Consider the following 12,208-nt stretch of genomic DNA (forward strand, 5'->3'; position numbering starts at 1 on the left):
ATGTGCATTTCAAATAGCATCATTATAGCTGTATTTGTTACCTTTATACCCAGCCTTTCTTCCATTATTGAACTCAAGGCCACCTTCTGTTTGTATCATGTTGAGACTGTGCTGCTTCACTTCTGCAGTGTTACTGCTGTGTGTGCTCTTAAGACAGGGATGGGGAACTTTCAGCCCTTCAGGTGGCCAGGGATGATGGGAGTTGTAGTCCAACAACATTCAGAGGACCAAAGGCTCCCACCCACTGCTTTAAACCTACTTTCTAGGCCTTGACTTCAGGCAACCACCTCAACATGGCAAGAAATGCTCCACACAGAAAATTTAATTTGCCTGCATTCTCTTCAGATATTAGGGCTGTGCACCAGATTCAGCCACAACCCAAAGCATGCAGTCCAAAATATCTGAAGGCCACCAAGTTGGCAAATGTTCTCCTAGACATCCCACCCATCCCCACCCCTGGCCCTACTCCCCTACTACTCTAAATCACCTCTGTTCATCTTATTCCCCTGAATAAGTTCATGGTTCTGTCAGGTGGGTGGAGATTTCAGGATCCGAATTCCTCTTCCCCTTCAACCTTGGTTCTGCCTTCATTCCCCTGGCAATGATGTCTCCAAATACATAGCTTTCATCTTCACAGTAGGAATGAATGACAGGCACACAACAATACAAGAGAAAATAAAGTGCCGCACTAAAAATAAAAGTGGTATTGAAAACTGGCTCCGAGATACACACACAACCATAAAAATCAAACACTGAGTTTATCTCTGAATGTATCTCTATTAAATAGCTTTAATGGGACAGTGCAAGCAGACCAAGTCAACATGCTAGAATGCAATTGCTTATGAACAGCAGTGGCGTAGCGTGGGTTGTCAGCACCCGGGGCAAGGCAAGTAATTTGCGCCCCCTAACCCGTGGATTTGCGCCCCCTAACCCATGGATTTGCCCTAACCCCAGATGTTGCGCCCGGTGCGGCCCGCCCCCCTGCACCCCCCACGCTACGCCACTGATGAACAGCATGAGTTCACAGCTATCCCAGCATGTTTCTTTAACCTTAGAGTGTCCTAAGAGTGGTGACAAGCTTTAAATAAAATCCATCATTACTTATAGTAGAAACGCAAACAGCCCAGTGTCACTCAGCTTAGTTCTGCTCCAGTCTCCAGGCCACCTATCATTTTGCTCTTGTTCTTCGGGTTTTTAAGATCCAGGAGCCATTCCTGACATTTTGTGCTTGGGAAACACACAACATGGATCTCGCTTTCAGTTTCCTTCTGAGTGCATGGGAGTGCAAATGACTGCCACCTCTAGGGGAAAAAATGAAAGCTAATAACATGAAAAACGAGCTCTGTGTGCTGCAGTTCCTCTGCGGTAGCCAATGATTCCCAAAAGCTGGGTAATATTATATTTCCTGGTCCAATGCTTTCTTACCCAATCACAATATAATCTCCAGTTTTCAAAGGTTGGGTGACTTTGACCTTTTCTGCATATTAGCATTCCCTTCTTTCTTAGCCTTGACTCTCATACTGCCTAAAACTCATTACTTCTAGTCGTCTTAGCTTCTGGATTTCAAGTGGGAAGTCAAAAACTGTGCCAGCTCACAATACATGCTCTTTATATTTGCACTCTTTCCCCTCTCCTTTCAAAAACTATTGGAAAGAACTGATAGATTCCCTGATTGCTGGCTACAATTCTCCTTCTGGACTCTACACTTGTCTCAAGTGCCTGGCACTATCTTCGCACACGGGCAGCTGGATCTTGGCATACGGACTGGATAGACACCCACATAGTTACCCCAACTATATGATCCTTCTTCCCCAAATCCAGGATTCACTTGCTATTACAGCTGGGGGGGGACGACGTGTTCTTTAGCCTGAGGGACGCATTCCCTTCTGTGTAACCATCCTGGGGCCACATGGCAATGGAGGGCAGGCCCAGAGGGGAAATGGATGGAAGAGTGGAAGTTATCATACCTTTGTATTTAGGCTAGTTTCTGCACATACAACTCTCTATCACCCATTCCAGACAAACAAGGGGCATTAACTAAAGTTCAAGGACTCGTTCCAGCCATGGGAAAACACTCAAGGTGGGTGAAAAGTAGAGCCAATGAGGGGTGTGGTCTGGGAAGAGGCCTGGGGGCCAGGTAGAAGAACTGGAGGGCTTCATTTGGCCACTGGCCTGAGGCTCCCCACCCCCATATTACAGTTTGGACACTCCCCAAAGTGACAAAATATGTATAAATTTTGAAAATACCCTACCATGTTCTTCTATTTCTAACACTGCTATTCATTCTTCATTCTCTCCCATTTTTATTAAGTCAGCTACTCTATGGCCATTATAAACCAATTGTTGTTCCCCAATAGGATACATGCTTTTAACTTCTTAAGTATTCTGCCACTAATTTTGTCAAATTAGATAATGAGACTGCATTGCTGTTTTAGGGTTCGTGACACTTTGATTAATAAGGTAATATGCAATCTAAATGCTCGGTGAAATGGACTGTAAAATCTTAAACGGCAGAAGTAACAAATTGTCTTCCGACATTAATCACGGCAACTGTGTAAGAGGCTGTCTGACACTCCCTTCCCACTCCCCCCCTTCCCCCAATGGAATTGTCACTAATGTTTTAGGCCAATGAAAGGTTACTGAAGCCAGACATCAGCAGCAGGCATCTCCTTCCCATGCCCCATGGCTGGCTCAAGACATTTTGCTGTCTGATGCAAAGATCAATATGGAACTCCTAGGAATGTAGGAAGCTTCTCAATATTGAGTCAGACCATTGAATTGAACCTAGGACTTTTGCATGTAAAGAACTCCACTCCTTCCACCACAGTCCATGTATAGAAGCCAACTGCATTGGCAGTTGAATCTGTCTTTGACATTGGCAATGGGGGAACATCTGAGGATGGCAGGCTAGTAGGCCTAGTGACACATTCAGATCTGCCTTCCAACATGTTGCTCCTACACACCCCACCCAACAACTACTGCCTGTGGTGGTTGCCTCATTCTTTGTAATAGTAGGGACAGCCCCAAGCAAGATCAAACCTTCAAACTAGTTAAGCCACTGGAATGGGAATTAATAAGTACATTTAGCATTCTGAATTCCAGTTTCTGCAGCAAATCCAGAAACATCTCAGGACATTTTAAACAAAGCCAAGCTGGTTTGGGTCAGCAGAAAGTGCTTCCCCACTCCTCCCCACAAGGCAAATAAAATTCATTTGGCACCTAAGGCAGAAAATCCCACAAGTATCTCTCCACATTCCCAGTCAGTCAAAATACAGTCACTACAATCAATTAAGTAACTAACAGTTTTGCTGCCAATTCATGGCACTCAAAATCAATGCCTGAGGCAGCTGTCTGATTCTGCTTAATGGCAGGGCTGGTCCTGTCAGTCCCATAAACTTGACAGCGTGGCATATTTGCCATAAGCAAAGGCTCCTGTGCATTAACCAAAGTTCAAGGATTCATTCCAGCCATGGGAAAAGAAGAGAATGACCCTTGGAAAATGCTGTGGTGATGATCATCAACAAGTCACTCTCCTCTAAGGCAGGGGTGGCCAACTAATAGCATGTGCCCAAAAGTCTGGGAAACAGCAATGCCATCAGGGCCAGACTCTGAGACAGAAGTCCAGGGCCCCACACAGCAGAAGCAGGAAGGCCCCTCAAATGCAACAGCGGCAGGGCTGGATGACCACATTTCAAAGGAAAATAATTATCCCCTAAAAGAGAGAGCCTTTGTAAGGCCATTAACTCAAGAATCTAAAATTACTGAACTATGCCATTGCTTGGTAATAAGGTGATGTCCACAGAGACTATAAAGCGAAGCAAGGAAGCCTCAGGGCTGTGATCTCCCTCCTCTTCAAGCACCAAGCTTATTTTCTTCTATAACTCAGGTGCAGAAAGATTACATGAGCAAGCTCAGTGAAAAGAGAGCCTAATCAAATCAGAACTCTGCCTGGAGGGGCAAGAACACTACTGAATGCCGAATTCAATTGATAGCTACTCTGGGTTCAGCAGCTGGCGAGGATGGGATGACGGCCTCTTCCCCAGAACCCCTCACTCATCCGCACAGAGCCTGCTCAAGGTGGGTAAAGCAAACTCTGCATAAGGGAACTTTGTCATTTCTAAAAATGAGACATCATACTGCATATACTGCAGCAGAGGACTCATTCACATTTCTGTTTGTCTTGAGATTTCATGTAATCAATTCTTTTTTAAAAAAAGCTTTCAACATAGAATGCAATAAAAGTCAAACTAATCTAAATAAAAATAAGACAACAAGAAAATAAAACAATACAAACCCCTATATCAAGGTTGCATCTTAACTCTTATTCCACACAAAGGAGGGTGAGCCCTCCCAGCTCTCACCTGCTGCTTGCCCTGGGAAAACCCTCAGAAAAACTGATGGACATTTGTTCCAATTTGGCAGTACAGTGGTACCTCAGGTTACAGATGCTTCAGCTTACAGACTCTTCAGGTTACAGACTCCGCTAACCCAGAAATAGTACCTTGGGTTAAGAACTTTGCTTCAGGATGAGAACAGAAATTGTGCTCCGGCGGCGCGGCAGCCCCATTAGCTAAAGTGGTACCTCAGGTTAAGAACAGTTTCAGGTTAAGAACGGACCTCCAGAATGAATTAAGTTCTTAACCCGAAGTACCACTGTATACAGTGGGTTTTCCCTCTCAAGAAAAAGGATGACCTCTCAAGCCTGTGCTTAGGAATCATGGGACAAGTGTGGATGAGCCCTAAGCTCTGCTCTGAAATAAACCCATGCCTGCCCATGCTCTGGTCTCCTTCTGTGGTTCGCAGGGGCCTTCTGGCCAGCCAGGAGCCAAAGCATGGATCTGCTGACTAAGAGTCAGGACCATGGATAGCTCACTGTGCATTCAGGATCAGGTCAGGCTACAGGCCTCACAGATTTGCTTGATGTGTCAGACGCCAACTGCAAATCTATGTGGTCCTGCTCAGCAAGGGGGGGGGGTGCCTCCAGCTCTGCTGGACTGGGCGAATTGCTTGAGCTTAAAGGGGTCGCACCTTATTCCAACGGTATGTGCTCCAGAAAAGCTGAGGTGCCTTTTGTCCTCCGATCCAGGGAGTACTTTCTGAACATGCAAGAGACAGGGTGGAAGATGTGGCCTATGCAACTAGATTAGGGGAAACAGGAGCAGAGAGGGAGCAGCTGTGGCATGGGAGCCTTAAGATCATGCAGAGTAACATACAGGGTTGTGCTGGGATGGAATTTGGCACAAAGAAGCCAACCCCCGAGCTCACCCACAACACAGCCTGAGGTGGAACACTGACTTGAGATAATTGATCACATTGACAAACTTAATTTCCATAATGGGGTCCACAGATTCTTCAATAGTATTTCTGCATTTGGAAGACAAGCATGGTCCCTGCTAAGTTCCACCTCTCCTGCGCTTGTCAGGGGTGTAGAGATGTCATTCAGGAAGAAAAGAGGAGTGGGGATTATTTTCTGCCCCTTTAGCAGAAGAGATGTATGACTGGCAGCAAGTGAAGCTGAACATACCCCCCGTCCACACCATATATTTTAAGTGCTATGATACCACTTTATACAATCATGGTTCCTGTCCCCAAAGAATTCTGGGAGCTGCAGACTGTGAAGGGTGCTGAGAGTTGTTAAGAGACCGCTGTGCCCCTCTGAGAATGACAATTCCTAGAGTTCCCTGTGAGGATTGGCTGTGAAACCACTCTGAGGTTGTAGCCCTGGGAGGGGAACGGGGTGGGTGGTGGGTCTCTTAACTCTCAGCCCTTTTTAAAAAAACTGCAGCTCCTAGAACTCTTTGGGAGAGCCATGACTGTTTAAAGTGGTATCATAGTGCTTTAGATGCAGCGTGTGAATGTGGCCATAATCACCTATTTATTCCTGTTAAAGGGACAGCTATAGAAGGGAGAGTTCAGAAGTCAACACCCCTGCAGGAGAAATGTGGGGATAGCTGGCCGATGCTTTCCGGCATATCAGTTCTGCCAGGTGCACCCCAGAAAGGCTATTTCATAATGTGTCTTAAAGACATAGTCTGGGAGGAAATAAGAATGTTAATGATGGCAGTCAATTTAGCACAGCTGCCAGGCTTGCTGAGCAATGTATATTGCAGTCCATTACTTATGTGCTAAGTAACTATTCCCATTCTTTGTAATAACTATTTTACCCTCAGGGGTACAACGTTCTGACAGAAGAAAGAACATAGAGGTCTCTGTAGCACGGTTAATAATTAATTACATTTGGTTAATTATTTCACAGCCTCTCCAAAAGGGTCTGTTGTTGTAGACAGGAGCCATGAAAAAAATAACAATCACATAAGCACACACCACCCCTGTTTCTTGTGTCCACGCACAAGCCAGGTCATTGCGTGAGCTGCTGTGATGTCACAGAATGTTTATAAGCACTCTAAGCTCTATAGGCAAAGTCTGTCATTGTGGAAGGTCAAATATCAGGGCAGGGGCTGTGTGGGAGGTGCAGTGTCAGTTTTGGAGAAAACCCTTCTTGCCTGGCCAAGTGCCTGGAGAGGTTGTGTGGTATAGAGGAGCTGTCGAGCAAGAAAGTAGAAACAAAATAATAAAATTGGGCAGAAGTGGGCATAGAGGATATGGAGGTATAGATAAACGGGGTGTAGAGGAATGAGATGAAGAGATAGTCAGGAGACAGGATGGAGAAGGGAAGAGACAGCTCACACAGGACCTAGAAATAGGAGTGGCAGCATGCTGCTGAGTAGACAACTGGTGGAAAGAATTTCACACGATCACTTTTCTGGAAGTGCAATAGCAGAGATATTTCTATTTGGATCTCAAGGGTTAATTCTGTTAATGTTAAAGTCAACTAGCCAAGAGGTGGGTGGGTGGAGGTATTGCTTAGCAACCAGAGTGGCATGCTCTTTAACAACAACAACAACAACAATTTTATTATTTATACGCCACCCATTTGGCTGGGTCACTGAGATGGCAAATGTCCTGAGAGTGTTTTCCTCTGTATATTTGGTTGAACAAAACAAGGACTGAACCCCTCTGTTCCTTTCTCTTCAAATTATGCACCATTTTCCTCAGTTTTCCTCAATAAAGTGTTACAAAGATTCTTTTTTCACTGAACTCCATCTGCATTACTTAAGCGACTTTGCTAACACTTCTACAATAATCAGCCATCATTTTTAGCCAAATAATTCCAGTGCATTATATCGATGTAATGTTTCATCCCTGGAAACAGGTGCTTTCCCATCTTTATTAGTCAGTTAATCTCTCTTGCCTGACTGCTGCTCCTACAACATGCACATTACAAACTTTAATGGAAACTGACAGGAGAGTCAAGAATGTTTGGAAAAAAACTGTAGGATGCACCACATCTGTTTGTGTGTCCTGCAGTTCAGCACCTGGCATCCTGGTAGGGAAAGGCTTACCAGGAAAGGCTTTTGTTGTTGCATTGCTACACCTGTGGTTGCTTTTTGTGTGCAAAGTATTTTCTTATCTTTGCTTCCACACAATTAAACACTAGATGTAAGCAAACAAAAGGAACTCTTTAAAAAGCTGTTGGGAAATTTATATAAGTGGATTGACAATTATTGCCCGTAAAGGTATCCCCAGTGTTCTACAGAAGTGCAGCAAATGTTGAACATTCAATCACAGAATGAAATAAATATTGTCAGTCCTTCACTGCTTTTGAACCCTAAAGTAATTTGAAATTACAGGAGTCACAGAAGGCCAAAGAGACAGGAAAACATTCTATTTTACTGTAAAAGAGTTTTGACAAAGAAAATGGATGTTCTGTGCCATGGCTTAAAAATAAAAAGAAAGAAATCACTGCTCGGCTTAACTTGGCAAATCCTTTATTAATTGTAATGGAATAAGACTTGGAAGGCCTCCGTTTATACCTTTAATCAGCATCAAAATCTAGGTGGGAAGGCTTATTTGATATTGGAAGTGCTGTAGAAGCAAGCGCTCTAGTAATAGAAAAATGTCAGTCGAATGCTGGGGGGAAATACTTGCAAAAGGCACAAATCAGCTGAGGAACTAGCTACATAAGAAGAATGAGTCTCTCTCCCGGGAGACTTAAAACCAATGCAGAGCAGCCTATAATGTCAGGTTGAGGAGAATCCTGTCACATATGGAATTGAACACCAGAGTGAAGTAACGGTTAGGGTATTGGATTAGGAGCTGAGAGACCTGGGTTCAAATCCCGACTCAGTCATGAAGCTCACTGTGACCTTGGACCAGCCACCATCTCTCAGCCTAACTCAACACCCAAGGTTGTTGGATAAAATGGGATGTGGGGGAGCCATCAACACCACCTTGAGCTCCTTGGAGGAAAAGCGGTGTATGTAAATATAGAGAGAAAGCCCCCAACCCACCCAAAACACAGGGGAAGAATAACCTGTAGACCTGCCTGAGAATCAGAATTTGTTGCTAGCATCAGAAAAGGGATTCAGATCTTCTGGGTGTGGAGTCTGAACCTGCTGCTGAACCCACCCAAAGGCAATAATTCCCCTTTAAAGCCCTGATCAAAATGTTAGTTGGCATAGTGTGAGCTCATCCATCAATGTTGTAATGCAAGGCTCCAAACCAGATAACCCAACCCTTACATTCTGTTTAGCCCTCAGTTAAGGGAGGAAGTTTGCATGACGGTCAGCTCCAAGCTCGATAGACTTAACATTGGTCAGTTCCCTGGCTGTATTGATCTTGCCTAGATTCTACTGTCCATGCACTGGTAACCTCCAGGCTGGATAACTGCAGTGTGTTCTATGTGGGGCTACCCTTGAGGTTGATCTGGATTCTGGAAGCTGCAACTGATGCAAACTGCAGCGACTCAACTGCTCATTACCTCCATTGCTGGAGAAATTGCACTGGCTGCCAATCGGCTACTAGGTTATGTTCAAAGCATTGGCTTTGGTGGCTAAAACCCTATATACAGCTTGGGACCAGTTTACCTGAAAGATTGTCTCACCCCTTATATACCCAAATGATCACAGTACTCTGAAGCATCTTCTCAAAAAGTCCATTCCAGGCAATACAGCATTTTGTTGTTATATGAACTACATGAATCTCAAGGCAATTTACAATCCTACAATAAAAGCTACTAGGTTTAAAAACAGTAGAACCAAACAATGGAAATAGAGACCCAAAAGAAACCTTACCAGTCCCATCCAGCTGGAAAAGATTGCCCACACAAGAATGTTTTCAATCTGAAATCTCTCTTCATGCAAAACTTTTTCATAATCTTCCTCTTAAACCTGAACTTAATGGCTATTTACAGTACAATCATATACATGTCTACTCAGAAGTAAGACTCTTGGTTAAATGGGATTGGGAGGCTGGTATAAAATTGAAGTCACAAACTGCTGGGATTCTAAAAGCAGGCGGAGGCTGGACCTGAGAACTCTCTAAAGGTCAAATTGTGTGAAACTGTTCATCTTACTCTTGTGACATTTCCATTTCTGCAAGTTTTCACACCAAATCCTAAAAACTATTTTTGTTTTTTATGCCGTGGGAGTTTAATGAGTGGGTTGAGACGACAAGAAACTTCTCAAGAAAAAAATTACTGTGGTCTCGTGGATCACGGCTAAAGTGTTTGAAAGAGAAACACCTGAGCTCAAGGATGGTGACTCACAGCAGAAAGGATTGAAGCAAAGCGAAGATGATGGATAAAGTAAGTAAGAAAGAATAAAGAAAACAAATGTGGGGGTAGAATATATTCAAAGCTGAAGATGGCTCCTCTGCTAACCTAAATGGGAAATAATTCTGATTTCATTTTTTCCTGGAAAGGAATCTGGTTTCCACCACCAGTTACAAATTTTGAAATGAACAAATGATTCCTTGTGCTGCTTCAGTTGAAAAATATCATTAACACTTTAAAATGCAATTTTAAAAGTAACTGATATAATACAGGTATAAGATAATCTACCACCAAGCTTTTCACAGCTGTTGGTGAAGCCAAAAAGCACGTTACAAGAACAATATTTTGCAAAAAAAAAAAGAAAATAAAAGAAAAAGTAAGGTCACCGTATGTTGAGCCCTGAGAGTTGGGATCTCGAAGTGAGAGCAGGACAATCAGGGACCAACCACAATATCAGGAACTCGTGGGTGTTTTCAAGATGATCGGCCCTTCTTGGAACACCGCTGGTCCAGATGTTCGCAGCTGCCTTTCTCACACTGGAACAGCGCAACTCTCCTTTCTTGGTCCAACCCAACACGGAGGCGAGAAAAGGCGTTTCAACAACAACAACAACAACACAGCTCAGCCTTTTTACCTGTTGGTGGCCAACGGAGGCTCCAGCTGGGCAGGTGCCGACGGCGCCCGGAGAGATCGCATCACCCTGGGGGTGCCCCCCGTCGTCGCCCTGACCTCCTTCTCCCAGCCCCTGGCAAGCAAGCGAGACAAACCCAAGTTGGCCAGCCGGGAGCATTAAGTGGCGCGAGGAAGAAGCCCAGTCCAGCCGCAGCAAAGACCTGGGCACCTTCGTGCACGCCCCCCCCCCGCAATAAACGCGCGCCCCCTGCCTTGGGGAAGCCTCCCTCGTGCAGGGAAGCTGGAGCTGGCCTCTCTCCCGACCCCCATCCCCGTGACTTCATCCCTGCCGCGTGGGATCCCGCCACCCCCAGCAGCCCCCCAGGCAAGATCCCTCCAGTACCTCGCGCCGCCGGAGCCATCGGCGGAGAGCCACCCGAGGCACAGGCAGAGGAGCAGGCTGCCCAGCAGAGCCGCCAGGGCAAGGACCGCCCGCATCGCCGCCGCCGTGGGGAGGAGAGCTGCCTGCCTGCCTGCCTGCCGCGGGATCCGGCCGCCGTCGCCGCTGCCCCCGCCCGCCCGCCTCCCACTGCAGCGAAGGCGACCCCGTCGGGCAGAGCAGGGGCGGCGGCGAGCGGCAGAGCAGGGTCGGGGCTCCTCGGCTGCTCTCGCCCCCCGCCCCTCGCTCGCTCCCGCCCCCCGACGCCGCTCTGGCTCCGCCCCCCTCCGGCTCCTGGCGGATCCGCTTCGCCTCCTGCGGGGTCTGGGGAGGCGAGCCGCCGCCGGAGGGGCCTCAGCTCATCCCAGCCCCTCGGCAGCCCTAGCTAGTCGCTCAAACTCTCGCTGGCTCGTGTCTCACAGAGGCAGGAGGAGAGATCCGGAGAGAAGGGATGGGGAAGTTGGGAGGTGGGGTCGGGGGGATCTGTGCCTTGGGAAGATCGGGGTGGGCGAGCTCTCCTAGCCACAAGACCCGGGTTCATTTGAAACAGCAAGAGCTGCCTCTGAGCATATGCTGAGAGTCAGCGGAGGGCCAAAGGTAGACGGGAACTCAGCTGATGAAGGAAGAGGCAGGGTGGAGATCAGGCTCGCAGCCCAGGCTTGCCGACCCTTCCCCTCGCTGTGGGCGGCTGCCGTGAGCAGTCGCGCCCACCCCTCTAAAGTTACCACTAGCAGAAGAAGTGGGGGAGGGATTGCTGCTTTAGATTTGCCTCTTCCTCCAGCCCCCCCCCCAGCAAATCGCAACCTAGGAGGATTTATGTTGGGGAAATGACAAGGTGGGGAATAGGAGCCAATCCTAGGGGCTGAGGTCCCTTCGCCCCAATAAAATAATTGGAACAACCCCCCCCCCCCGTTGATGGGCATTTCCATTCAGACCTGGGCTCCCCCAATATTTTATTCAAGTTGGCACCCTTGAGATAGGGAGAGCAGAGTCACAAACTCCTCTTTTAACCAGAGAAGGCACACCATTCTGCCCTGTCCAGTTAAACTCTGGGGACCTCCAGGGAAACCCTCAAGGTGAGGAGCCAGGGTGAGGGCTTTTCCCTGCTTGGCTTGAGAGCTTTGACTCTTTGCCCCACCCTCTTGCTTGCCATACATGCTACATTCAAGGGCTTGTGCCTGTGATTAATTTTTACTGGCTTTTAACGACTGTATTGTTGTGCTGTATTGTATTTTAATTGTACTTTGGCACAGAAAGAGGGGAAATCTTGGCGGCAGGGGGACGGACAGCCCCCATCAGTGCTTTCGATTTATACGATGACACATTCTTCTAAAGAGCATGAGGAAATCTCAGAAGGTGATTTAAATTACATGTGTGAAAACGTGCCTGATCATGCAAGAAATCTTGCAGGCTATATATATATATACAGTGTTGTGAGAGGTTCGGAACGAGAATCTGATAAACATTGTGAATGCGAACACCAATTGCAATTCCCAGAGTCCCTTAAGGGAAGCCATAAATGTCATAAGAAGAGGCTGATGTGC

The 12,208-nt window shown here is 46.6% G+C and overlaps 1 protein-coding gene across 1 annotated transcript in view; it reads right to left on the bottom strand.

The window, feature by feature from the left end:
• ST8SIA6 (ST8 alpha-N-acetyl-neuraminide alpha-2,8-sialyltransferase 6) overlaps positions 1-10,927 on the bottom strand; it is a 42,433-nt gene extending 31,506 nt beyond the window's left edge. The window contains exons 1-2 of the mRNA XM_083579944.1: positions 10,629-10,927; positions 10,248-10,358 (exon numbers count right to left, since the gene is read on the bottom strand). Coding sequence (XP_083436070.1) covers positions 10,248-10,358; positions 10,629-10,723 — 206 coding nt within the window. The 5' untranslated portion in view covers positions 10,724-10,927. The remainder of the gene's footprint in view (positions 1-10,247; positions 10,359-10,628) is intronic.
• Positions 10,928-12,208: the final 1,281 nt, after the last annotated feature.

This window comes from Podarcis filfolensis (genome assembly GCF_964270895.1).
Source record: "Podarcis filfolensis genome assembly, chromosome: 12".
In the NCBI taxonomy this organism is placed as follows: domain Eukaryota; kingdom Metazoa; phylum Chordata; class Lepidosauria; order Squamata; family Lacertidae; genus Podarcis; species Podarcis filfolensis.